This window comes from Paramormyrops kingsleyae, chromosome 14, assembly GCF_048594095.1.
Source record: "Paramormyrops kingsleyae isolate MSU_618 chromosome 14, PKINGS_0.4, whole genome shotgun sequence".
NCBI classification, from domain to species: domain Eukaryota; kingdom Metazoa; phylum Chordata; class Actinopteri; order Osteoglossiformes; family Mormyridae; genus Paramormyrops; species Paramormyrops kingsleyae.
In genome coordinates this window covers 4,593,991-4,621,882 of record NC_132810.1, presented here as the reverse complement: position 1 = coordinate 4,621,882, position 27,892 = coordinate 4,593,991, and the positions used below count along the sequence as shown (strand labels likewise).

The 27,892-nt window shown below is 46.4% G+C and overlaps 2 protein-coding genes across 5 annotated transcripts; both read left to right on the top strand.

Annotated features, from left to right (window-relative positions):
* Nucleotides 1-753: 753 nt before the first annotated feature.
* LOC111852652 (coiled-coil domain-containing protein 85C-A-like) lies at nt 754-15,503 on the top strand. 3 transcript variants are annotated; one of them, XR_011982550.1, is made up of 8 exons: nt 755-2,370; nt 10,816-10,892; nt 11,435-11,473; nt 12,106-12,207; nt 12,333-12,425; nt 12,775-12,873; nt 13,239-14,844; nt 14,886-15,503. XR_011982550.1 is itself a non-coding variant. In XM_023828807.2 (7 exons), exons 1-7 carry the CDS (start codon nt 1,641-1,643, stop codon nt 13,326-13,328), a joined length of 1,230 nt encoding a protein of 409 aa, XP_023684575.2. In that variant the 5' UTR covers nt 755-1,640; the 3' UTR covers nt 13,329-15,503. The 3 variants fall into 3 exon arrangements, 2 of the variants coding, with proteins under 2 accessions (XP_023684576.2, XP_023684575.2); XM_023828807.2 differs by having other exon boundaries at nt 13,239-15,503; XM_023828808.2 differs by lacking the exon at nt 11,435-11,473 and having other exon boundaries at nt 754-2,370; nt 13,239-15,503.
* Nucleotides 15,504-16,805: 1,302 nt separating this feature from the next.
* setd3 (SET domain containing 3, actin histidine methyltransferase) lies at nt 16,806-26,688 on the top strand. 2 transcript variants are annotated; one of them, XM_023828806.2, is made up of 13 exons: nt 16,806-16,989; nt 18,656-18,783; nt 18,924-19,016; nt 19,161-19,309; nt 19,397-19,469; nt 19,595-19,851; nt 21,370-21,428; nt 21,657-21,771; nt 22,515-22,589; nt 23,144-23,310; nt 24,086-24,171; nt 24,457-24,617; nt 25,263-26,688. In XM_023828806.2, exons 2-13 carry the CDS (start codon nt 18,681-18,683, stop codon nt 25,644-25,646), a joined length of 1,722 nt encoding a protein of 573 aa, XP_023684574.2. In that variant the 5' UTR covers nt 16,806-16,989; nt 18,656-18,680; the 3' UTR covers nt 25,647-26,688. The 2 variants fall into 2 exon arrangements, with proteins under 2 accessions (XP_023684574.2, XP_023684573.2); XM_023828805.2 differs by having other exon boundaries at nt 18,653-18,783.
* Nucleotides 26,689-27,892: the final 1,204 nt, after the last annotated feature.

Sequence of the window (27,892 nt, the reverse complement as noted above, 5' to 3'; positions counted from 1 at the left end):
AATGGAACGTCAGATATCTGAACTTCCACTAATTAAAAAGAATAACGGAACCTAAATATTTGACTGTGATAATGAATTATTTGCACCCAAAGTGGACGTATTAATCTGTATGCTGCTATGCCTTTTGTCATGGGCCACGCTGCTTCCTAAGAGCCCCATCCCTGCATTTTGAATCCGTTCCCGGCTCTGGCTCCGTCTGACCGGAGCTGCCATGCTCCTCCCGCGGCTTCGCATGGCTTTCCTCCAGCTCCTCCGCTCCATAGCTGGTTGTCTGGTTCTGAACTTCGTGCACTGTGTTGTGCGAATGGACTGCGATGGGCCAGCTTTTTGGTCCAACGTGCCTTGCTCGCTCTGCATTTCCTGTTCGCTGTGAAATGTAACGATTCGGCCGAACACTTGTCAAAACGTCATTAGTAAAAATGACATGATGTATAACGGAGGAAGGCAAATATGCCTGGCACACACCATAAAGAGAAAATCTAACATGGAAACATTCATCGTTAATAATATCTAACAATGTGAAACTCCAACTGTATGTTATTAATATCAGCAGGTACCCAAGTGGGTTAAAGTCACGACCGAGGCGTGGCTGATAAAAGTCTCAAGCGATTCATTTCATTTGCTTGTCTTGACGCTATTAAATAAGATTAATTGCTTCAGTACATACTTATATAATCGAATGGGTATGAGCAAAGTACACATGTCATTAAATTCACCCATACACATGCCATTCATAGTGGGAGTGTAAATGAACGCCAAGCACCCAGAAGGCGTGGTTTGCTGCTCCTTTAAGGAGGCCGGCCCTTGAGCACAAAGCGTCCGGCTGCACCTCCGTCTACCTGCTCGCACCGCCTGTCTACCCCGTCATCGGGCACTCGGCTGCACCTCCATCTACCTGCTCGCACCGCCTGTCTACCCCGTCATCGGGCACTCGGCTGCACCTCCATCTACCTGCTCGCACCGCCTGTCTACCCCGTCATCGGGCAATCGGCTGCACCTCCATCTACCTGCTCGCACCGCCTGTCTACCCCGTCATCGGGCGCCCGGCCGCTGGAAGCGAGCCTCTGCCGCGGCAGGGGGAATCACCCATTTTAACCTGGAGATTCCGTGTATTTAACGAGGGAAACTTAAGATCTTCTGGGCTAACCCTCCGTTTGCTTCGGAACAGTGGCTTATTTATACCCGACGGCGAGATAATCATCAAGTATTTTGATATAAAAACAGCTTCAATATTCAGTATACATTAAGCATAGAATAATCCGGGAAGTAACGCTGTTTTGAACTGATAAGGATTGGAAATGCGTTTTACTGCATGTTATTCACTAATGTGCTGAGCGAGGAGCCGCGGAAGGCGACAGCCACCAGGACACCGATCGTTTTTACCACCGCTGGCCGTGTGTCGAGCGCGCAGTCTCCGGCTCACGGTGCTGACATAAACGGGTTAGTGTCATAAATCACAATATGTGATTTATCTTGCCAACAGGAAACTGGGCGTCACCTCAGTCCTTTGCGGTTTAATCAACGTTTTAGAGGCTTTTTTTTTTTTTTTTTGTCTATTTAGCTTTTACAAAAGTATTCTAATGATACCGTTAAGACTCTTAAGTCTGCATCTGTAGAGTGTACCTAGTTACACTGTGTATATGTTTACAATAGTGAATATGGCAAAGAATGTGACGGACGAACCGATGGACGATTTAAGTAAAGTTCCTGATGTTGAACTGCTGAAATGGAGCAAAAATGACTTACTTAAGAGACTCAGAATGGTGGATCAGGAGAAGATCAACTTGATGCTTGAACATGGCAACATGATGAAGGATGTCAATCGAAGGCTTCAGGTGCATCTTCATGAAATACGGGGCCTGAAAGAGGTCAATCAAAAACTTCTGGAGGACAACCACGAGCTGAGGGAGCTGTGCTGCTTCTTAGACGATGACAGGCAAAAGGGCAAGAAGCTGTCCAGAGAGTGGCAGAGGTTTGGTCGCTACACTGCCAGTGTTATGTGGCAGGAGGTGGGTTTGTACCAGCAAAAGCTGAGGGAACTGGAGGTCAACCAGGAGACACTGGTGCAGGAGAACATGGAGCTAAAGGAGATCATCGTTATGCTGGATGAGCAGCGGAGTGGAGCTGGGTCCAGGAGCTCCATTGACAGTCAGTCCAGTCTAACAAACCTGAACGGTGGATCCAGCACTCTCCGAGATGTCGGGGATGGAAGCAGCACCTCCAGCACGGGCAGCGTTGGCAGTCCAGACCACCATCACAACCACAGCCACACGCAGAAAGCAGGGGAACCTAAGGTGGAGAGCAACAGAAGGTCCATGGATGATCTGTATGCCCCCGCCCATCACCGGACTATCTCCACTGCTCTTGATGGTGAGTCTCAATTGCTACAGCTGTTCCCAGGAAGGACAGGTAACTTCAGTCTGTTGTACTACTGATGTACTTTCAGTAGTTTTGTATATGCTTACAGAAATCTTACAATCTACATTCACCATGAACTTCAAATCCATTTTGATCCTATAGACAGGAAAGGATTTAATGGATTAATACTGATATTCTGCACAGCCAGACACCATACCCAGAATTACTGCTGTGCCATTTAGTATTCCTGATTGTAGTGTGTCTTTGGTCAAAGTCTGCTCAGTGTTATTGCACTGTGTAACGTGTATGTTATTTATGCCAGATGTGGATAGTTCAGGTCCAGAAAGTACAAATCCAGACCAAGATTTTGTTTCAGCCAACCAGTTGAGTACTCTGTGACTGTGACTCTTTATGCTCATTTGGTTGGTTGAAACAAAATCTTGGTCTGGATTTGTACTTTCTGGACTGAACTGTCTACCTGATTATTATGCACTTTACCAGAGTAGGAAAAGGATGGTCTCTCTTTCAGTAACTGAGAGCAGATACCCCATGCTTAAAGGCTTGCTGACACACTTTGCATGACAGGGAGCATGATTGCTCCTGCCCCAGATTAGCCTCCTCACCTGGACACTCTATACTTAACCAGTCTATACTTAACCCCCCTGTTGTGCTGTGAGCTCCTGAAAGAGAGAGGGGGGGAACCTCAACAGATTTAGGGGTTGTGATACTGTCTCCCAGAAGTCCATCTCTCTATCTCTCTCACCAGAAAGTTGACCAGTGTCTGTCTAAAGTGGAAATTGCTTGGTGTCTTTGGTCAACATGGATACAAAAGTAAAACCTAAGTAGTAAATGTGAAGTTGAATTTGCATGTCATGCTAATTGTCTCAACCAGTTTCTGAAAAAGATTAACTGGGAGTTTCTGGTATGTGGCTTCTTGCGATGGGGGGGGGGGGGTGTGTGTGACCTGTACCTTTTCACCAATCCTTCAGCATCGACTTTCCGCCATTATGCTGACTTTCTCCAGTCTCTTCCCCAAATAAAGTCCCAGCCCCCAAACACCCCCCCCCCCCCCAGTGGAGTACCAGGGGACTAAGGGGGTCTTTTCTGGGTCATGAGCCGGACTTCTGTTGCAGGGTCGGGTATCACTTTTGCTCCGTCTTCCCACGGTCAAAAAGAAATGGAAGCGTTTCTGTGGGTTGGGAGCTTCCATTAGGTCCAGATGGGCCCCAGGGCCAGAGGATGCGGCAGAAGGCCGTGTGCTCCCAGTGTGTCTGGCTGGTATTTAATATGGTAATTACCATGGGTATCAGGTTCTCTCCCATCAGAACTGGTTAGAAACACTCCCTGACAAAGCATTTCCCAAAATGTAGTTGGACCTGTTCCTTCATCTTCCACAGAATGCACCCCTATCTTTTAAAACAGGAATCAGCTGAGATGTTTATATTTCTGCATCTTTTGAGGTCGATGATTTATCTAGCCCTCCCTGCATGTGGCGGATCAGGTTACTGGTGAATTTATAGACCACTTGGAGTCTCGGTGACCACCCATATGTTTATTTAGCAAGTGTGCCGTTAGAAGCGCTGGTGTAGGCTTTTGATTTTCTTAAACGCGTTTCGAAGTATCTGATTTACTTCATGCATGTAATCCAACTGAAGATGATTTAAAAGGTATTTGGGGAAATGGGTGTGCACAGACTAAGGTAGTCTGCACGTCACGGTGGTCATACAGAGGGCAGGCCTGGCGGCTGGGGCTCAGTGGTCAAATTGCCTTTCTCCACTTGACGAACGTGTATTATTGGCTGCTCTGGCTGTCAGGTTTCACCTATTAAATTCCCTCCATACTGGACTTCAAAGAGTGCTCACAAACAAGCTTGTAATTGGCTTGTCCCGCAGATCCTTCCAGCCTCTCCAAACCACACTCTTGGGAGCATTTTTGAGGACAGAAGCTTGGATGAAAGTTCTTTCCCACTGACTTTTACAACAGAACCATTGAGTTTCCCTGTTCTGGATTGAGAGTTGCACTGTAAACCATGGAACCCCCTTGTACATTTTTGACATATTATTTTTTTCGCTTGCTTCGATTTGTTTTTAAGCTGTAAATAAAATGTAGATTAGATCCATTAAATATTTAGCACATTCTAAAATTGGAAAAATATAAAGTTCCAAATGAAGACCTGATGACGTTCTCTGACTGGAGGAATGTGCACACGGTCGGCCGTCTGACTGTTGTTTGTGCTGCCCTGCCTGTATTGGTAAAAACGGTCCATTGCACTGCATAGGAGAGCCACTGTTTTGTTATGTTAATGAGCCCATGCAGAAAGACCTTCTTGGTCAGAATGAATGGACGGGATTCTATTTTTGAAAGCCCCCCACCCCCTGCTTCACGGCGTCATTCATTTACTGCAAATAGCTGCTGCCATAGAGATTTTGCGGATTAGAATGTAGGCTTTTCAGGTCTGCTCCTTGTTTCAGAGTAAAGGGGTTTCGCATATTGCCGAAGTGGCTGCTCGGGCGTGACTACGTCTGGCTCGGGGACATCTGGTCTGCTTGGGTAGCAGATAGCACTAAGTTTCTCTGGAGTGGATATCTCTGGCACACCAACAGTCCTGGTGGCCCATACGCCTGCACGATACAGGCAGCAGGACAAGGAAACTCAGGAAAAGCATACCAGTGACATTTCTATTCCAGACCACCTGTTCCCAAATGTGTTATTGACGTCACCACGAAAGTATATTCAAGTATGCTGTCTAGTTTATAGTGGATTTGGTTACACAAATCCAATATGCATAGCACCAGTGTTAGTTCATGGTGATCTGCTTGACACAGTCTGTTTACATATCTGTATGTAAGATCTGTACATTTCTTTATCTGCTTTGTTCTGGAATCTCATCCCGCTGCTAAGCTGAGGGATTCTCCCCTCAGGAGCACGTATGCATTTCCTCCTGTTTTTATTTCATTGACGAAGAATTCATATGACAGTTTTAGCCCTTTATTTTTTTCATGTGGTTTGAAGAAACCGGTAATTGCAAGACTACCATGAAAATGATCTAAGTGTTCCATTTCTCAGGGGATTACCAGTGTCCAGGGTCCATTAGCAACACAGCAGGGACACTGGACCTGGAGATATCTTGTCTACACTGGGAAGACGCCCTTCCAGTATGTTTTACACTAAAGGAATTCCCTAGCCTGTTGGATTCACTGAGAAATTCTAGCGCCAAAAAGTGATGAAGTAGAACAGTCATGACTGCAGCAGATGACACCAGTACAGCATAAATAAACGAAAGGGTCAGGCCATATATGAACGTTACACCTTGAGCTTGGAGAGTGTGACTCCAGGCTGAGCTAGTTAGGATCCTAGGACATTGTGGCTTCTTGTTCTTAGGGGAAACATAAGCTGATTGTAAAGGAAGGAGGTCAGGATGGCTCAGACCAGCTGCTCTTCCTGCGTGTTTGGAGAAGGCTGGAGAAGTAGGGGCGGGGGTGGGGCGCCATTGTAACAGTTATTATCATCCAGCTGACTGCTGGCAAATCTGGTCCCAGGAAGAGAAGTGGGGCAGCACTGAGCACTCTCGAGAGGGAGGGGGTGCTTAAAGCACTCTTTTGTTAAAGCACATCAAAGGAGAGAGAGCCTGCTGTCATGCATCTGCTTATACAGGAACAGTTAAGTTTTTCACAACTGTCCTACAAGTGAACATCTACCATGCCATGTTAGAGAATACAGGGCCTTTCTGGGATAGTGTGTTAGGCTTTAACATGTTTATTTTGGCTTCCTACTTGGGAGCCACAGAGAGGAGATATAAGATGAGCCGTCCACCCTGTTTCACCCTTTCATTTTCCTTTAGGGATGCTCACGAATGTGTACTTTGGGACCCTATATTACCACCACAATAGGTGTCACTAACGCACATTTGCCTTGCAAATTCACTATTAAAGTTTTTAAATATGGTAGCAGGGCTGGAAATTGAGTAGTGATGGACAAAATGACGCTTCATGAACCATTTGCTGTATTTTTTAAGGCCAGTAGATGGTGCTCTCTGTTCCAAAAAAAAAGGGGCACAAAGCATGTGCCAAAGCAAGTCAAGAGCACCATCTAGTGGGGTCAAAAAATACAGCAAATGGTTCATGAAGCGTCATTTTGTCCATCACAAAAATTAAACTCACCCACTTGCCTAAGCTAAGTAATTTAAATGAAGGGCAAGTACAAAACCTGAACACTAGCCTAGTGACTAATAATAAAAAAAGGCATGTCAGACATTTTTTTTTATGGAAGTAGCACATTTGGCTAGTAACAAATATTAAGTTCCTTCACAGTATGGTATCATTGGGTAGCATTAGAACATGTATTAGATTAATGAATTTATCCAGGACAGCAATAATGTGCAGCTTCTCTTTTCAACACGTATCTGTTCTCACAAAGTGCTTGAAGTAAGATTTGGAATTAGAATATAAATTGAGGTTGGCTTTAATTATGTGCATCTTAGTTAATAATGGATATTTCACAAGTTATTCATTTTAAAGGATTAACTGAAAACTGAGTGGACAGTAGAATTTTACGCAGTATGTGGTATCACATGGTAAGTAGCTGGATGGATGTGGCGTCACATTTTAATCAGGCCTCCCTTTGAAGTTTTCATGGATAACGGTTCCCCCTCTGCTTCAAACTCTCCTGAACTGCTATTTCCTCTCAGCAATACGGAAGACCCTGAATTCACTACCTCAGGAATAGAATGTAGCATATAACTCGCTTGCCAAGAACTGTGGAAATTCCTGCTGCATTTCTGGCGTCTCTCCAGGCGCAGGGGTGGGGCTGTTGAGTGTGATGTGCTCAGAAGAGGAACATACCTTACAGCCCTCAACATGGTCCTTGCTGCCGCCCCCCTCAAGCTGCCACTCCTCTGCCAAAGTGCAGTGGCATAAAGAGCGGGGTGATGCTGGGTCATGGGATGTTGTGGCTGAATGGCGCGCTGGAGATCTGAGCCGCAGTAGATCAAAGGAGCTGACGGCATGCTCTTATCTCTCTGCATTAAACTTTCATGTGAGCCATTTATACTGCAGAACAGAGAGCAGAACGTTCATCACATCTGCTGAGATTCCATTCAGGGGAACCGAAGTCATATTCCACATCATTAAAAACGTGTCCTCATTAGTGCGGTGGAAGCTGCTCTCCTCAGCTGAGAACTGGCCCCTAAGGAAGATGGAATAGCAGACACATGCATGGTTTACCACAATCCAGTCTCAACGCAGCGCTGAGACTCCTGCTCCGTCTGACAAGCAGTGGCGCAGAGGCACGACAGACAGCGGGGTGCTTTTGGAGTTGCGACAGAGTGCTAGTCTTTTTGTAATACTCTAGCCTTGAGAACATTCACCTGCAAATAAAACTTAAGCCCTGTGAATGTTGTAAAGTGGATGTTGTAAAGCCAGCTGTCATTCCCTACCAGTAATCTCCGTTCAGATGCCTGTAGTAACACGTGCGTCTCGTCGACGCCATTTTAATGATGCTTCATTTAGCATGCGGTGCCGTAAACACAAGCTCCTTGTTGAAGATCCCTCTTCGGATTCCTTCAGTAGGAAACGGTATCGTACACAAGAACAGCTGTACTCTCAGGGTTCTCTGTACATTTAATCGCCGTGCTAAACACCTGACCTTTTCTAGACAGAGTGCTACAAGGGACCGAGAACCTCGTATAGTAGATAAATGGCCAAGCAGTGTAACTCCAGGGACAAGTTCTCCTTTAGACATGAAGCATTGTTCTTCAGTACAAGTCTCTCGTGTTTTCCTCTAAATGTATTTACTTTCCTAACAGGTTACTAAAACAAGGAAATAACTTGAGTTCAACCACCAATTTTAGACAAATGCATGAAGTGAAATAAAACCTTAGTTCCTCCCTTTAGGAACATGAGGTTCCATATTCCAAAATAAAAGGAGAAAGAGGACCACAGATTTGCATCTGTGGTTCTTTTGTGGTGTATTTTCTCACACTTGTGTACTTCTGAGCCAGGCAGAAGCAATGAGAAATAAAAGTTGTAACAATTGAGGATGACTGTCCCGCCTTCCTGTCTCCTGTTGGAAAACCATGGAAGCCAATGGAACGTGTCCGGTAAACATGTCTGGGTACAGTGTATGGACTTATGTAAGATCTGTAAGATTTTCTGTATGATACATCTTCTCCAGGAAACCTTGTTTATCAGGTGATAATCTTCTGGAAGATACAAAGGTATAGCAAACAGATAGAAGGTAGAGACATTCCTGCTCAGATGAAAGCCTTGTGGATGGATTGCTGCAGCTTGGATTAGCATCACTTGTGTTGAATCTCAGTGAAACCTCAGCTGGCAGCTAAGAGGTGGTTCAAAGTAAAATTCTTCCGTAGGTAGGGCCTGCAAAAATGATGCTTTTTTGTCCATGCAGCTAGGGAATTACCCAGGATGGGGCATCAGGCCGTTTGACGGCATACATCACAGCTACGGGCAATTTGGCAACTCCAGTTCATCTTAGCATGTTTTCGGACTGCGGGGAGAAAACCCCACAGGGAGAACATACCAAGCCCACAGGGAGAACATACCAAGCCCACAACAACCTGGGGTAGAGGCTCAAACCCTGGCCCGTAGAGGTGTCAGGCAACCATGCTAGTCACTGCACCACCATGCCACCCACCAGCTTCAAAATTGCTTTTCATTCAGAAAGGTTTGCAAAGGGAAACTGGCAGGCAGTTTTACTGTGAGCTGCTCTGAAGTTACAAAATTGGTCTTCGGGCCACAGGGATGCAGGAGGGATCCTGCTGCCTTTCACTGAAGCAGAGTGAACTGAATTACAGTAAATATGCAGCCTTGTGTCACGTGGCACAGGCCATAAACCAGGCGGTGAGTCACCAGGGTGGATTACTGCGGCCAGCCTGTAGGCAAGGATGGAGTTGGGTCCAAACAGGTTGAGCTGGCTCCTCTGGATAGCAGACTCCATGCTCAGGAGAAGACAAGAACGAAAGGTCAGAGTCTGCTCTTGGTTTATCAGGCAGGAAGCACCAGTGAATATGTCTAGTGAATGAGCCCTAGTGACCACCAGGAGGCACTCTTCTGCCTATTCATATACTGGTGGATTGCACAAACTCCAGCTCAGTGCGTTACTGTGGATAACAGTGCTCAGATCCTTCTGGAACCACAAATCAACATCTCACGCGAACACACTGGTCTACACAGTAAAATCATTTGCATATTTCCAGATCTCTTAGCACATCATCTCGATGCTTTCCCGTCCGGCTGAAATCCCATCATGCATCACACGTAGTGCGTTTAATAATGTACGTATGCCTTTCATGTTCATTGTTAAATATTTATTTGGTATTCTGCTCTACTTTTTAGTAAAGTCATCAGGAGCAGGTCTTTCATTCTAATTTTCAAAAAGTAGCGTGAGACATTTATCCGCACAGCCCTCTGTCGGTGCGACCGGCATTAAAGGCGTGCGATAGTATCTATTAAAATACCCACCTGATTCACAGGGCTCCAGTGACAGTCAGGATACTACTTATGTAACCCTGTTATCCATTATAATCAAACAACTAGGTTACACTCAGCTTCTGCTCGGCCAGGAGACTCTTTCCCAGTCACTCCTGCTGGCCAGTCAGTTTCAGGAAATTTATTTCCTGTGTTTAAGGTGAAGGAGATGAAGGAGATGAAGGCATGAACATACCTCCAGAAACAATAAAACAAATCTCGGCATTCTTTTCCCCAACACGGTATTGCTGATTGTCGTGTTTAAAATGGGAGCTAGCTTGAGTAGATAACTTAACTTAACCGTAAACCTGTCAGGGAAGCCCTTTCATAACTCCGGGTCAATACACATGAACAATATCATTTACATACAACTCTTGTACTTGTTTGACTATAATTTCTAACAAGTTTTAGGTTGCTTTGCAAAAAAAGAGGAAACCGGAGGCAGGGCACAACAAGAGGCTTCAAAGCAACACAAATATGCACACAAAGTATTTTTACTGCAGAAAGCAAATGCCAACATGAAACAAAGCAAAATCCCAGACATTTCTGGCATTTTTAGGTCCCAAAAAAGAGGACATGTCCAGGAAAAAGTGGATGTATTGTCACCCTACTATAAGTTACAGGCTGCACATTGTATACCAGCACAATGTCACCCCATGTGCTCTGAATGCTCTCAGGTTACTGGTGCAGCTTTCTCAGACTGGGAGCTAACCATCATACCTCCAGGGACAGGGCAAACCGTTGTTTAGCTAATTCTGTGCAGCAAAGGATTGCATTGGTAATTCAACTGAGAGTGATAAAGATAGCCAACAATTTTAACATACATTAATTGTTCATTGACTGTTAACATTTCAGGATGAAAGTCATTTGAAGATTTTAGACATTTTGGTCAAGAAGCAGGGCTACGTTACTACACGTCTGCCATTTCGATTCAGAGGAATTGATATTTTTCCCTGTCCATTTTCCCCTTTAGATTCAAGTTCCAATTATGTCAGGCAGCTGGAAACCAAAGTGCGGATGTTACAGGATGACGACAAGCTACTATCACAGGTAAAAGTCCATAATACCATGAAGCTCCCACAACTGAGACAAGTTCTGTATGTGTTATTTAGAGTGAACATCAGCATCTGAAACACCAGGGGTTTGACTCATGGTTCTTCCGGTATCTACGTCATGGATGAGAGAACAGAACACTCTGTACTTTAGGAAAATTATCTTCTGTTGTTAAACTACTCTCTTGCTCATGAAGTTTTCATATAAATGTTTACAGATGCTGCATTAGCTATATTGTTTTGTATTGCACAAGAGTGGCACACATTTTTGTAAACTTAATGCAAATTAAATAAAATACTATATAACATAGATGCTGTGACATAGTGAAGCAAAAATGTGGCTTTTATCTGAGGGGCTTAGGCTGATTCAAGTGATAAGATATAAGATGGTGAGATCCCTGTCAAGTCATGCCGGTGGAATCTGTTTACTGCCCAATCAGATTAAAGGGGCCCCTTGAAGGGGGTCACCCACATGACCTAAGGACTGTCCTGCATATTATCGAGAAGGTCATTCATAGTTTCTGTTCTCTCCTCTCTCAGCCACGTAGCCGCTATAGTTTGCCAAAGATGCCAACAAAGGTAACCATCTGAGAGCTCCGCAAGCTTGGTGTGCTTCTATCGGTGTCCGGGACTCTCTTTTCCCCTTGCCTGAAAGATGCTTGTGACACGTTCTTTCCTGCAGCCAGTACACAGCGAAGTGGTGGCCAGTGTCAAGAGCTTCCTGCTGTAGTGAATTGCTTTGTGGGGGAAATACGTGGCTGCTTGTGTTGTTGGGGGGTCAAATAGATATTGTTCTCACTTGCTTACACCTCCCTTCGTATAAAGCTCCCTTCACACATTTTCACTTTCTCTTTTTCAGAATGTAAACAATACCCTTTTGATAATTTTTTTCATTTCTTTTGGGGCAGATTGGAATTCTTGACTTTGTGAAGATATTGGATGGGGTTGTGCAAGATCAAAAGCTAATCTCACTACTGTAATCTTCAGGGAAACATTATGGGCTGTCGGCAAATGCACGCATGCCAGCAGTTATTCGATGGTGACTGACTGAAGCAGTGATGGAGATGTTCTGGCTAGTGGAGGACTGTATTTCAGAAAAGGACTTCCCATCCCATGATGTTTGTTATTTGCCTCTGGATAGCATTGTATGTAGAGAAGAGTATGACATGAAACCATCGAGAGCTCCCTTAGACCATCTTCTTTGTCCTCAGGGTAACACAACCGGACTGAGGCCACTGAGGAAAGGTCTGCCTCTGTGCCACTCGGAGTCACAGCTATCCTCCTTGTCCCAGCATAAGGAAGAATCTCAGAATGTGTGTACTACAAACAGGACACAAAACAAAACAATCTTACACTTTCATTCGTAATTCTGAAAGGCAAATTGAAAGTACTAAAAGTGCTGTATATACTCATCCCCTATGCTGTGATTCCTTGGCAGGGCAGTGCCAGAATTGCACCCAATAGTGTCGCCACTAAGACCGGACTCCTGCCAACAGCCCAGAAACCAGAGGCTGTGGTTCAAGCCATGAAGGTAGGATGGTGGAGCCATCTGTCCCACAACAAAACATAATAAAACTTGGCCTGCAAGCCCTTGACTAAGCTCTAGCAAGAATTATATCTCTAGTGTTAACTTGGTGTTCATCTGCATCCAGATTGAAGGATGTGGAATGCCTTTAAAGAAACTCTGCACATTATAGTGATCAGGAATTCTTTTCTTGCATTTTCTTTTGTAGTATTGCTGAATTATACATGCTTCTCTTATGCAAACACGGTGTCAAGTGGAAACGTTCTCTCTAGATTTCCAGTCAAAGCCCTTTGGCCATGTATTGGTGTTTGGCTTGTCCCTAGAAGTTTCACCCTTCTGTCACTGGCTTTTGCAGGTACTTGAGGTCCATGAAAACTTGGACAAGCAAATTCCTGAGGATTACGAGGAAGACCTCACAGAAAATGAGAAGGCCATTGTCCGAGAGATGTGTAACGTACGTAGAGTGCTATTTCAGCTTTTTCTCTTATACAACCCGATCCTGTGCTTTTTGACCTCTTCAGATTTTCAAGGTACAATTTGAGGCATCATGTCCACATATGCACATCTGCTTATCAGATACTGCTGTCCAGTGATTTCTGCCACTGACAGTTCATCCATTAACCATTAACCACATTAACCAACTGAAGCACCATGAAGGTTCCTGGTAATATTGCCACTCTGCCCAGGACCTGTTGAGCAGGTGTCACATTTATTGTTGGTCTGTCAAATGCTCCACACATTTCTTCAGCTTGTGTCTCACTTCCCAGCTCATGGTCAAGCTTCCCCCTGTAGAATATTCTGGTTGGCTTTGCTGTGCAGGTCGTATGGCGCAAGTTGGAAGACGCCGCCAACTCCAAGCCATCCATCCGGCAGCATCTAGCAGGAAACCAGCTCAAAGGTCCGCAGTAAACAGATCAGAGGAAAAGTATACAAGAACCAGGGATGGAAACTGTCTACGAAAATCCGATCTGTTTCCACTTCCTACAGATTTTGACATTGGTGGACTGTAATTCTCGACTGGACCAAACCACTCATCAGATCTCAATTTTGTGACTATGAAGGGTTCCACACTGGCAGTTAGTTTGTCGTCTTTTATTCTCCAGGTGTTGATTGTAGGAATACAAAGTGCCAAATCAATGATTTTATCCTTCAGTGTTTATCTTTAGAATTTCCTGGTCATGGTCTGGTCCTATGCTCCATGTGCAGCTTTCTATACTCCATAGATCACCTAAAATACTGTTTCCATACTCTGTTTGTTACTCTGAGGTCACATAAATACCCAGTTTCCACCAACGTGCCGGAGCTGGATAGCTGGAAAATTTGATCGATAACCGACATAGTTTTGTCTAATATCATCGGTGCCGGCAGTGAAACAACTTGCCGCCACTTATTAGCAAAATAACGTTACATATTTTTTTATTTTGTGAAAAGCAAAAGATCTATTTGCTGGCCAGATTTCATAATAAATGATAAACATGTTGCAGGTGGAGTAAATAAAATATTGTGGTGCTCGAGTGACAAAGTGATCAGGAGGTAGACAGCAATGTTCAGTTTTTAGCAGACTCTTTTATTACACAATCCCTAAAAGGATGGCAATAAAACAAACTTTAAGAGAGACAAAAGTGGATACAGGCAATAGAGACCGATCACAATGAGTCATGCTCTGAAAAGTATGAGACTTTTGTCTCCTTAAAGGCTCTTTTTTCCGCTTCGGCAGCCTATGAACACCTGAAATAAATCCAAAATGGACCATATGGACTTTTGCGTTACACTCACTTCTGCCTACGTAATGTTTCCGTTCTGTCCTTTAGTGAAACCAGTGGAAATGCAGGCAGGTTCTCAAAAGGCACCAAGCGAGAACCAGCCCAGCAACAGTACCGGCTCCGTGTTGCCGGAAACAAGGTAAAAGGTTCAGCAAACCTGCCAGTTTGCTTGAGGAAGGTGTCTATCATGAATGCAGAAATCACTTTAAGTAGAAAAAATATATACATATCAAAAGCATCACTGTCAGTTTTCTATTTTAGTGGAGGTACATGTGTGCATGCCAGTTTTCGCTATGCGTTTTCTTTTTGAGAAGCACACAGTCTGAGCACAAACCTGAAGGTCTGAGGCAAAGGAATGCTGGGTCAACATTATAGCCAGCCAACCAGAGCCTTGCAGATTTTAAACGGAATTAGGGTGACACCTAACATTGGTGTAAGAAAGAGTTACAGTCTGGAACTTTGGATGAGGATAATGCTTTTAGAATGAAAGATAGCTCTGAATATACAGAAGGGCAATGGCCTCTTCTTACATGAAATGGAAGATTTGCCATGGACTTGTTTTGAGCATAAAGTAAAGCAATTTTTTTCCAGAAATGAAAATGGTGGTGGGTGTACTGGAAGTCTGATGAAGATAGCAAGGGTTGAGGGCATAACAGGGACAGGTGTGATGGAGATGGAAGGGTCATTGACACAAAAGGGACAGGTGTGATTATAAGATTATGATGCAGCTCTAGAATGCAACCCGGATTCAACATGCATTTGTCATTTAATGGTAGAATTACTACACACAAAAAAAACAGCATTAGCACCTCAGTACCACAGAGCAGGCCTGTGAAGTAGGGGGCTATCTTACCCTGATGTCATCTGTTTACGGGCATTCCTGACATTCCTGCTGCCCAGAGACCTCCAGCAGGGATAACCAAAGTGCGTCCTCCTTTAAGCCTTCAAAACCGATATAAAAAAGTGACCTTTGTTATACAAATGATGAAACAACTACTGGCTTCTTCTATCAGTCGGTATGAATAAGGTCATTCCATGTTTTTCTATATCCACAATGTGATGCTGAGACTTGTATTTCATGGTTCCAGTGCATTCAGTTATACCACGTGTGATAGAAGAAGATGTACTTTCAGGGCTTAAAGAGCACTGTCATGACTGATTTCTTTAGAGTACTTGGGACTAACATTAAGGTTTATTAAAACCTGGCACTGTATGTAGCTAAAAAATGGACTGATAATTTAGCATCTTAAAAAAAACAAAATATACAAATGACTAATTTTTCATGATTTGAAATAAAAACAAGAAATATTTCTTTATAGTACTTTTGTCTCCTGTAAATTATTCACACATCCATCTTCTAACCAGTTATTCTGATCAGGGTCATGGGGTGGTGATCGGAGAACCTGCGGTACATCCTGGATGGGATGTACTGGAAATTGTTTTAAATGAAAATATTTTATCTGTACTGCAACATAGATCAAAGGAAACAATGTCGCCACCTGCTGGCAAGACCAATCAATATAAATTATGCTTTAAGGACTGTGGCCAACGGTCAAGCAGGGTGATGTATCAGATGTGAAACAATGAGTTGAGTTTAAGGCGAGTACCCATTAAAAATTAGTTCCTAGCACAAGACCACCCATAACAGAAGTGAGAAAGACACAATCATGGCATCTGTGGGCAATATGCAATATGTCCAATATGCAGTTTTCATTGGCTATCATATTCCACAACCCAATTTTAAAATGCGGTCAGTGCCTGAATACAGCCAGAAAATGACTTTAGTTAATATAAAAACCACCATTGTATGAAAACCAAACGCACAAATCTGATATAGAGAAAACATTCCGTAAAACATCCTACATAGTTTAATTATTAATAAACTACACATAACATAAATGTATATAGAGCAGGTTTCAAAGTAATTATCAATCTTAATGAATGTCTAATAAAGCACATGCAATGGCGGTATATAGCTATAGCAAATGTATACATTTAAGTATCCCCTAGTAAACTTGACCAGTAAGCAAGCTTAACCGAAAAATACAAGTACTAACACTAGGTAATGGAGACAGAATATGTTGTATAATACTACCAGAGGTATGAATAGAACCTCAGATAATTTAACTAATATAACATTTTATAATGGAACATGAGTATTAAAACATTTCCTATGAATAAATGTCTAAGGACACAGACTACTTAAGACTTAAATAAACAAATATTATGAAGAACGTCGTAAACAGAGCCTATTTTAAAAAGTAAGCCCCTATAACGTCCAGTATATGGCTATAATGTGACGTAACACCCCATCGTAACGCACCAAGTTCCGCCTTACATGACGTAAAGGGAGTACGCCCAGCGTTCCTTTTTAGCTCCTTAGATTGACGTTCACTTAAACAAATCATGAGCTTTATTTCATGGCCTTTTAAGGTAATTTCATGTCGCCGAAGAAGACGACCAATTATAAGACACCAGGGCCTCGCCGTTTATTTTTGTGTGATGCAAAAAACTTGATAGATACGCATGGTTGATTGACATAAAATATGGACCTATGAAATTCCATAACAACCGGGGCGGGTCCCTACGTTAACCAATAGCTGTGAAAAGCGAACAGATTTCTGTCGTGCGAGTTATGGGTATGTATCCGCTGTGCCGCTCTCTTGGAAGCAGCAATAATATGGGCTGGTAGTGAGAACCTGCGGAGGCCGTTTAGAGGCAGCATGTTAGGCTGCACACTCCGTTCCGGTGGTTGAAGAGGACTGAACTCCAGGCTGTCAGGAGGACCTGCTGCTGTCAATCGGAAGGTAGTCGACTAATATTTTAGAAAAAGATTGCAACAGGGCGCCGTCGCAGTCGGTGTGTTGTGCGGTTATCGTGCCGCATTCTGCTGCTTACTTTATGTGGACGATCCGCCTGCAGAAATGCTAACTGGCTAGCTGCCCTCCTTCAAAGTTCATTCGCCGCCTTCTCTTCTGTTTTACTCACGATCATCCGCTCGTCTATGATTTCTTGACTGGGCCTTATTAAAACACGTTTAGTCGCGGGCGATGCAGGTCTCAGTAACGTGCGAGCTGTCACGCCAGATTTTTAAATCTGCCAGAGCTTAAGCTGCTGTGGTAGATAGGTGCATAGATCGCCTCTGCGTCTGTATATCTGCCTGTACGCATCATTCTTCGTATTTGATCATTTTTGTAAATGCACATTGTAACAAGTGTATTTCGTCTTACTGCTGTTCGGTATATTTTAACTAGAACATATTATTCATTCTTCTGATCGTCTTTGGGTTTTACCCAGATGATTGGCTCTTGTCTCTGCTTTCCTGTTACATATAACCCCACTAACCAAAGATGCAAGTCTTGTTACTAGCAAAAAGAAGGTGCGGTTATTTAGGTTTAAACTTAAAATGCCCCAGGTGTGACGGTGGATGGCAGCTTGCAATCCCACGTGCCATTATTTCATCAGCTTTACTGACCGCGCCTATAGACTGTGGTCCATACTGGAGGTCTGGACTGCTAAAGAGGGTGGAGTTCCAAGCAAATGACTGGGTGTCAGACCTGTGCTCTCCCTTTAACCTTCACACACTCCCACACTGTCTATACTTGGTCATGCTCAGAAACATCCCTATTCATGGAGCTTTGATAAATATTCATTTATGCCTACTTAAGTTAGGATGGATGGGAAATGATCTAAAAAATTTCCCTTTCCAGATGACCTGGGTCTAAAGTGGTAATCTCACAGCTCTCTAGTTTTGGAGTACATGGGATGGAGCTCATTTCATGCTTTTCGTTCTGATTGGATGAATGCTTGGAGCTCTGCCCCTCCTACTCCCACAGCAGCATCATCCCAGGAAAGAGGCCTGCTGATGCTTGTTGGCTAATGGCCAATGCAAGCATGTCATGGAATCAGGGAAAATTCCAGAATAGGAAGTTAACGGGAACAGACACTGAAGGAAACATCTTGGAAGACATGGTTTTCTGTGTCTTTTCCAGCATATATCGTCGCCGGGTATTTTATTGTATACTGCTTAGTACAGGACTCTGCACATTATGCAAACACTCAAGTGGCACAAATCAGCCACTAAAACCTCAGTTTAACAGGTACATTGTGTTTATAAAAGGGGAAGAAATGGCTGAGGTCTGTCCTAAGCTGAAGACCTGCAGCAAGGATCATGATACACAAAATCCTGCGAGACTGAAAGGGTTTGACTGCTGAGGTCACCTGAGACGATATACTGGGCAGCAAACTCAGAAAAGGGGAGCAGTAACCACCCAAGATCTGCACAGGCAATGCTTAAACAGCAAAGACTAACTTCTCACGCTACATGCAGCTGATCAGTTACATAACATAAAGCGCTTATGAATGTAATATCTTAGAATACCATGAAGTCTTGTAAACTGCGCCCTCTAGTGGTTCAAATTCATGATTGAAATTGTATGATTATTCCTACTCACAAGCTGTTGTTCTCAGCAGTCCTTGATTGTGGTTCAGCCTGAACATGGGGAAGAAGAGCAGAGTGAAGACGCAGAAATGGGGAACGGGACCCACAGCTGTGGCAAACCCAAAGGAGATGCTGAACCTGGTCTCGGAGCTCTTACAGAGTAAGTGTTTGCGCAGATGCCTGTTCATGTAACATTGCTGTGGTCTGTGTGAGCTGCTGTTTTCCTCTTGGGAATCTCCCTGTCCAGGCTGCTTTTCTTTCTCTGGGCTCCAGGCTAATGTCTTCATTTTCCAATCCCAGAATGCAGTGGGGCAGCCCCGCCCCCGGGTCAGGAGTGGGCAGAGTATGTCCAGATCCGAAGCCTTGTGGAGAAGATCAGAAAAAAACAGAAAGGTTAGTGTTTTGGGTAGCTGCACAATCATGCTGTTTGTGAAGCTGGGGGGGGGGGGGGGGGGTTTCTGAAATCTAGCGATCCGTTTACATCCTACCTCGTGAGAAATGGTGATGGAGCACATGAGCCGTGTGGCATGTTGGCAGGTCTGTCCGTGGTGTTCGATGGAATGAGAGAGGAGCACTTCCCGGAGCTGATGGCCTGGGCTGCAGAAAATGGGGCCTCGTGTGAAGGCTTCGAAATCTGTAATTTTGCAGAGCAGGGGTATGGCTTAAAAGCCACGCGGGACATTAAGGTGAGTACCGATGGCAGAGCCACTCTGTGAGGGATGCATCTGTAGAGGAGTTCAGGCTGGTTGAGGTGAAGATCTCTGCTTGTGTAGGCTGAGGAGCTGTTCCTGTGGATCCCCCGGAAGATGCTGCTGACGGTGGAATCGGCAAAAAACTCAGTGCTTGGTGAGTCCCTCAGAGGATGACAGTCCTGTGTATGCAGCCTGTCTTCCTCCAGATCAGCCTGTAGACCCGGGGACCCCGGCTTATTGAGCACAAGCCTGCATCTCAGCTCGGTTTCCCATCTCCAGGTTCCCTGTACAGCCAGGACCGCATCCTGCAGGCCATGGGCAATGTGACGCTGGCCCTGCACCTCCTGTGTGAACGTTCTAACCCCAGCTCCTTCTGGCTGCCCTACATCAAGAGTCTACCCAGCGAGTACGACACACCGCTGTACTACGAAGAGGAGGAAGTGCGCTGCTTGCAAGCCACGCAGGCCATCCAGGACGTCTTTAGCCAGTATAAAAACACGGCACGCCAGTATGCCTACTTCTTCAAAGTCATCCAGGTGCGTTCGGTCCTGGTTCGGGTCACGCTAGCTGTTAATGAAGTTACAATGTCCTCAACCTGGAACCCTCTCAGTCCTGCTTGGGGTGTTTGGAAACTCTGGCTTAAACAGTATTTGGGACTGTTCGCTGTTCACATGAAACCCATGTCAGGAATTGTGGGGCTTCAGGGAGACCACCAATAGGAACATGGCCTACACAGCCAGCTTACGCAGTTTGCTGTGTACAATCTAGAGCAGAGCGCCCGGATGCTACTCTACTAGGAAAGTGCAACATGGTGTGTCAGTCAGTAGCACACTTAGAGTGGTCTGGCAGGGCTGCGGGCTTTGACACGCATGACAGCAATGCAACAAATTGCCCACAAGGGGGAGACAGAAACCATTTAATGAGCTTGTAGCTGTAGAAACACTGCCCTCCAGCACCGGTCCATCCATCCACCGAGGCTTTGATAATTCTGTCAGGGTCATAAAACAAAAAGAGTAGCTTTTAAAAATGTCATTGATGCTTCTTGTTTTTCATTCAGTAACTGTCAATGTGAGTATGGTACACTTCTGTCAAGATAAAACATCCAATATTTATCCCAGTGACAAAATTATTATGTGATGTTTAATGTTTCCCTTGTGCCTTTTAAATCACTGGATGTTATGAGTGAGCTTATTTGTGGGCATTCTAGATACAAGACTTTGTGCTTGTCAGTGTCTCTGCTGCTGTTTTTTTTTATATTCCTGCCTGATGGAAGATGTTCGTGGTTTGCTGTGGTTGTTTCTCTGCTACAGACATGCTTTAAATCCCTTATTCTTTATCACAGACAGCCATGTATCTGTAAGTAATTGTTATAAGGGTCTGTAATGCCAGAGTGATCCTCTAGGTGGCAGGAATACGCTACAAAATGTCTGAATATTCTTACTGTGTTATTTCACAGCAGTACAGTGTGTATCGTGCACTGACTCTGTTTAGCCACCACCCCCCCCCCAACCAAAATGATTGCCAAAATGTCTGGCACCACCAACAAAACCACAGACGAGTGAGGTAAAGGATGAATGTTGGGATCGACTAACACGGGCATGCAAACATGCGCACACACTCACACATGCGCTCACACTCACGCTGCCATCGGAGCGGGGCACTTGTGAACCGGCTGCGAGCACGACACCCCGGCTTAAACAGCAGCCCCCCCCCCCCGCTGCCTGCGGTTCACCCAGGCTATTTTTACGGTTTGGCGGGAGAACGCGGCCCAGACGTGCCCTGGGACACACGGCCGGCTGCTTTACATGTAGATTGCCGTGGTTCGCAGGCCAACTGTCGGCCAAATTGATGAAGCAGATTTATGACGGCTGCCTCGCACAACAAATTAAGCTGACAGTGATGTATGAGGGGCTAATGCCGCCGTGATCCCGCCGTGGGTCGCCGGATGCTCCCGCTCTTGTTAGTATCTGTTAGGCGGCCGCATAATGAAATTGTGCCGGCCAGTTTCAACTTATTTCCGCTTTCTTTCCCCCCCTCCCCCCTCCCCGCCACAGACTCATCCCGCTGCCAGCAAGCTGCCCTTCAAGGAATCCTTCACCTTTGATGACTACAGGTGAGGCGGGGGGTGGCCCCCCCCCGGGCCGCGCCTCCGCTCAGGAAGCCCCCGATCGGGGCTTTTTGCATTCGTCCTTCTTTCATTAGCTCACCATCATCTCAGAGGGAATAATTCATCGCGGGTCTCCTTTTATCTCTGGAGTCTCGCAGCCGCCGTGGTCGCAGGGCGTTTAACGCCGCCGGTCTTGTTCCAGCTGCGTTTCTGACTCGAGACGCCTCTCTGCAGGTGGGCGGTGTCCTCAGTCATGACACGGCAGAACCAGATCCCCACGGAGGACGGCAGCCGGGTCACCCTGGCCCTGATCCCGCTGTGGGACATGTGCAACCACACCAACGGCCTGGTAGGTACCGCGCTCCTGCTTCTGCGCCGGACCCTCTGTCCGGGATGGTGACCATTTGAATGGCGGTTTCCTCCATCGCTCGCCATCTTATGTATTCAGAAGGTGTTCCTATAATGCTCTGGAATTTTATTTTAAAATGCTGGATAAAATGAAAAGTGCAGTCATTAAGAGGTTTAATGCCGTCCTGCAGCTCCCCGGAGCTCCGCTTTGATGAGTCGGGCTGCGTTTCTCACACCCCGACTCTCCATGGAGAAATCACACTGCAGCCTGCGGCTTCATTCAATTTTCTCTGTTTCAACTCATTTGAAAAGTTCTTAACTCAATTCTAACATGTATACCGATATGGCGCTTAATTACGTGAAGTAAAGTCTGTCCAAATCCCCGCCCTTCACTCTACTCATATCCTCTGGAGGTTGAAAAAACAATTCTAAACGTGCAGCTGGTGGAAATAGAGGCCGGGCTCGTCTCGCTCAGCAGTGGTGCAGTGTAGACGCAGTGCAGGCTGCAGTGGCTGAGGTGAGGAGGTGATGAACCGGTGCAGAGCCTAGAAAGGACCCCCTCCTGGGTCATTATGCCCACTCCCCTTCGCTCACCTCCCACCTTCAACACGCTCCTGTGTTAATGAGCTTTCATTAACGGGTGACTCCGCTCCGCAGTGGAGGCCCCTCCCCCCCCGCTATATGGTCCATCGCCGGTGCCCTTTGATCCAACTATTTGAATAAAATCTCACTCTGTGGTTTTAGATTACAACTGGGTACAACCTGGAGGACGACAGGTGCGAGTGTGTAGCCTTGATGGACTACAAGAAGGATGAGCAAGTGAGTATCTGGCTAAGTCACCTGACTCGTGAATGGCTCTGATTGGCTGCTTCCCTGACACCCACAGCGATGTAATTCTGTGTTCTTAGATTTCTCTTTGACTTTAAATATGCTCCAAGGTTTGCAGGGTCGGCGTAGGTACACTTGGACTGGGCAGAGAGGGTCTCTTGATGAAGCTGGTTGTGGCAGCTGGACAGACGGCTTGTAACCTGGGGGGGAGGGGGGGGGGGCATGCATCTGGGAGCAGGACGCTTCAGTTAGCTGTTCGAAAGGATCCTGCCTCAGATTTTGCACGTTTTGGCCGGAGGTATCAGCACCTGCCGATCACGCTCACAGAACCGTTTTCCCAGAAGCTGACGTTCTGAAACGCCTGGTGTTTCGTACTGAAGGTCCTGTTGCTGAGATGATCTCTTCCACTAAGCTAAACGGCGAGGCCCAGCCTGTGTCTGTGGATGGGAGATCTCCTTGCCACATACCCCACTGTTTATGCACCTCTTCTGTCTCTCCGAGACGGGGGATCCTGACAAACGTACGTTTGCTCACCACGTCCCCAGATCTACATCTTCTACGGCACGAGGTCCAACGCGGAGTTCGTGATCCACAACGGCTTCTTCTACGAAGCCAACGCCCACGACAGGGTGAAGATCAAGCTAGGTGTGAGCAAGAGTGAGCGTCTGTACGCCATGAAGGCCGAAGTGTTGGCCCGCGCTGGCATCCCCGCGTGAGTCTGCGCCCTGCTCTGCCCACCGTACATCCTGCAGCCAAATGCCCCGTGTTGCCCGTCGCTCGTTGAGGGTTAAATCTCTGCCGTTCAGCTGGGTCGGGGGGGCAGACAGGTATAATCTCGTTGCCGTGCTGGTACAGCTCTATAATGCATTTTTGGAGAAACTATTTCAGCTTCGTACGGCTTATTGCCGCTCTGATCGATAAACTGAGAAACAGGGAAATATTGCCCTCTTAAAATGACTTTTTTTTTTTTTCTGTTTATGGTCTCTGGGTGATATTTCTCTACTGTTGAGCAGAAGCTATTGGCTGAGGACGTCAGCAGTAAATGGTGAATTATAAATGACCGAGTGTTTAAAAATGCAGCAGGTTCAGTGGAGTTGCAGCCCGTTCACATCAATCAGCCGTCAAGCGAGAAATGGGGGAGGAGCCAATGGCGCGGCAGCTCCCCCATTGGTCGCGACTGCTGTTGGCTCCCCGGCCAGGCCCCTGCATGACTGCTCCGCCGGGCTACTCAAATTGAAATTTAATTTGGGGGGTGGGGGGGGTGACCGATCCGGGATTGGCCGCCCGCCACCTTCAGCAGCCCCATCCAAAATCCTTATTGTGTGAGATTGATGCTTTTTTAATGACCTCCCTGCGTAATGAGCGCTGTCTCAAGGAATCGGAGATGAAAAGCTGCGACGCCCAATCCGAGCTCCCGTTCCGCGAGTCTCTGTTCGCTGACCGCTATCTGAGGCTGGCGGCTGATAGGCTGGAACCTTCCTCCACAGGTCCAGCATGTTCGCCCTGCACGGCGCAGACCCCCCCATGTCCGCTCAGCTGCTGGCCTTCCTCCGCGTCTTCTGCATGACAGAAGGTAAGACCCCCACTGGGGCCCCCCTGGGCAGCAGGGCCCTTGCAGGTGTTTTCAGTTCCACGGCGAGTCAGAGAACAGTATTTTGCAAAGTGATCGTTTTCTCCATTTTTAATTTCCTGGGACAGTTTAGGTTTAGCGTCTGTCCTGTAAACATGCTCACATAGCGTAGCAACCCAGTGTCTTCATGCTGAGATCTGAGGCGCTCCATCTCAGGTCTGCCCCCTGCTGTCTGCTCTATGGCAGTGCTCCTCCCACACTCTCAGCTTCTCTGCTCTTTGACCACAGAGGAACTGAAGGACTATCTTGTGGGTGAGCAGGCCATGAACAATATCCTGTCGCTGGGCAATGTCGAGCTTCCTGTCAGCTGGGAGAACGAAATTAAGCTGTGGACCTTCCTGGAAACCAGGGCTTCTCTGCTCCTGAAGACCTACAGTTCCACCACGGAGGTGGGACCTGGGGGGGGTGGGGGGGAGGCTGGGGACAGCTGTGTTCTTAGGGCAGTTCTTAGTGCCATGCTTCTCTGTATTCAGTAAGGTCATAATCATTAATGAAAGCTAAAGTTGGAAAATATTTTGTAAGCTAACACAAGACAACATGCGAGAATAAACTACAACTAAACGAAAACACAGCTAAACTGTAAATATTGCTTATAAACTGAAATAAACTGAAAACAATATAAAAGTACTTTAGTTACCATTTGAAAATAATGTTTAGCTAAAGTTATGATTTGTTTATTATTAATTAATACCTGAAACATGTTTTGCCCATTTTAGTACATAATGTGCACTCTGCATCCAGGTAGGATTCATTAAAGATCAGATACATAAAATAGCTCCACAACTTTCAGTCTATGCCCTGAAATGAATTAGTAAAACTGAAAATAAAAATATATTTCTGTTTAGTTCAATATATCTAAAATAAAAACTAACAAAACTACCTTCAAAACTAAGTAAATGTATAATAAAAAATGTATAATAAAATAATATAAAACTTAAAAATTCAGAACTGTAATGATGCTGGTCGGCACCTACTGGGCTCGCCGCCGTCCCTCGCTGGCCCCAAGCTTACTGCCTGCCTCCTCCCTCCCTCAGAGCGACCAGGCCCTGTTGGAGCAGCCTGGACTCTCCTTCCACACCCGGGTGGCCGTCCAGCTGCGCCTGGCCGAGAAGCAGATCCTGGAGGGTGCGGTGGGCAGCGGCCGGGCGCAGCGCGAGCACTTCCGAAAGCTGCTGGAGGAGGAGGCCCCGTTGCCACGGCGACAGGAAGCTGGCGATCCCGACGGCCAGCTGCCCCTGGTGCTCCGGGAGCTGGAGGAGGCCAATGACGCCACACTGGGGCCCGGAGACGCCGGAGACGCCGCGGACGCGCTGCTCCTCAACGGCGGCGTCGCCATGGAGATCGGGAATGGCGTTCCGCACAAGGGCGGGCCTGGTGTGGAGCGGACTGGAGACGGGGTCGAGGAGAACTCTCAATAAGGCAGCCCCAGACCCCCCGCCGCGCCACTATTTACTTATTTCTGTTTCTCGAAGTGACTTAAAAGAATAAAGGCACCCCCACAGACACAGGACCCCCCCCCACCCCCTCATGGCTGTCTCACCTACTGCCTGAGGAGCGTAACTCCAGCATACTGCCCGAGATCCTGTCCTCAGTATTATCAGTCAGCCACATCTGACGTTTAACAGCAGCCAAAACGCTGACTGGGCGGACAGAAAAATGACCGGAACTGGGGATAAACCACCTACCAGGTCCAGCACGTTGTCTTGGTTAGCGCTGAAGAGATCTGGATCAATGGACAAAAGCTTTTGCGTAAGAGGCACAGGAACACGTATGTCAGCAGCCCACCTATCCGTTCATTGCCTAGAGTCCCAGACAGGACCGTGCTTTTCTGGGGGCTTCTAGGGTCTCCTGACTGGCTCTGCGCTCTCTGCTTCTGAGGTCACATCTGAGGAGGGTTTATTTTCTTAGCCCCAAATAAATTTGACCCTTTGTGCTTTATTCTTAAAAGCAGATACAGTTATATGAATAGTGGGAGCGACGGGTCAACATGGCTTTGATGTCTGAAAATAATTTCTGAATGTAACAGGATTTTATTCAGCATAACCATCATCAGGGTTTGTTTTTTCTTTTTCTTTTTTTTTTTTTTACACTAAAGTTGCTGCAGATTGAACGCTGGTGGCGCTGTGGATGTCCGAGTGCAAGCTACCCGTTTATGTCACCCTTATTTAGCACTGAAGAGCTGTGTGTGTTTCTGTGAATTTCTTTGTATTTGAGGCCTTAATGACCTGATCGATGTGCGTCAGTTCGCCCCTTCACCAAATGCAGAGGGCGGTCTGCTGGGAAGCGGGTTTTCCTCGTTTGCGGTGCAGTGTCTGGCGGACACCGGAGCAGCTCGCGGTTACGCTTCCTCGACGGCATGACCCTCCGCCATACCGCAGTCCTTCTGTGCCGATCGCTTTGTATCTACGCTTGTAGCCACTGAGCGGCTAGAGATTTGAGAATAAAGACAGTTTAAATGCATCGCCATCGCTAGTGAGAATCTATGCATGTCTGGGGACACTAGGGCTCTGCTTGGTGCCCGAGAACTCTGGAGTAATGTGGGAGGTTAAAGTTAGATTTGTGTTTTGTGGGTGCTCAGCAGCGCCCCCTGTGTGTGAGTCGAGGCCTCTCGAAAGCCACAACCTAATTTTTACACACATTTTTTCCCCTTCTTCAGCCCCCAGCCACATTACAAATTTATAAAAGAAACATTATCTTGAATCATTTAATTCGGAGCAATTAAATTTTGAAATTCGGTATTCATTATTCATATGTTCCAAGATAAAACCCTTTAATTGTTGAATACATTAAAGTAATGGGCAGTAGGTCTGTCGGTCCAGGCACATGTGCATCCGCGGACGTTAGCAGTTAGCAGGCAACGTGACGCTGTTGTCCTGTGACGCATGGCGTGAATAATTCACAGGTCGCATTGATAAACATGCACTCTGTCCACCGCTACTCTGGCACACAGTTACCAGCAAACAGTAGCCTGTGAATGCCCTCTATGCTCTATAACGCCCCCTGGTGGTTAGTGGCAGAGGCGACTTCAGCGGCTCATCTGATTGAGGCCAGTCACAGCCTGGTGAGATGCACGTTCATCTTGTACCACAGACACAGCAGCTGGGTGGCCTGAAGATGAGGTGGCAGCTGAGCTCGACGGGAAGATTAGCAAACTTGCAGCATGAGAACATAGAGCGAGAAACGCAGGATCAAAAGCCGGGAATGTTGGGCTGTTAACCGTTGCATCCCTTCTTCATCCACAGTGAGGCCCGGTGAGTTACCTGCAGGCTGACAGGAGGCCTATCTTCAGCACGCGATCCAGCTGGCTAGACTTGGAGGCCGACTGCTTTCAAACATCTCCTCTCACCCAAGGAGAGGAGGTCCTCCCACAGCCGGCTCCTCCTCACCTCCAGGGGACCTCCAGCCACCCACCCCTCCACCCACCATGCGGTCGTCCTCCTATCCTTTCCTCCAGCTCCGCATGGGGGATTGCGCCCTAGAAACAAGAGGGGGAGGGTGGGGGCATTATCCCAACTGCGCTGCCACTGCCGTCCCCACAGGGTTGTTAATTCTGCTCTCTGCGTGCCCCCCCCCCCCACCACCACTGCCGACCGACAGAGAGCCACATCATTCTCCATCCTCCAGGTCAGAGTGGGAACAATTAAATGTGGAGGGTGAAGCGGCT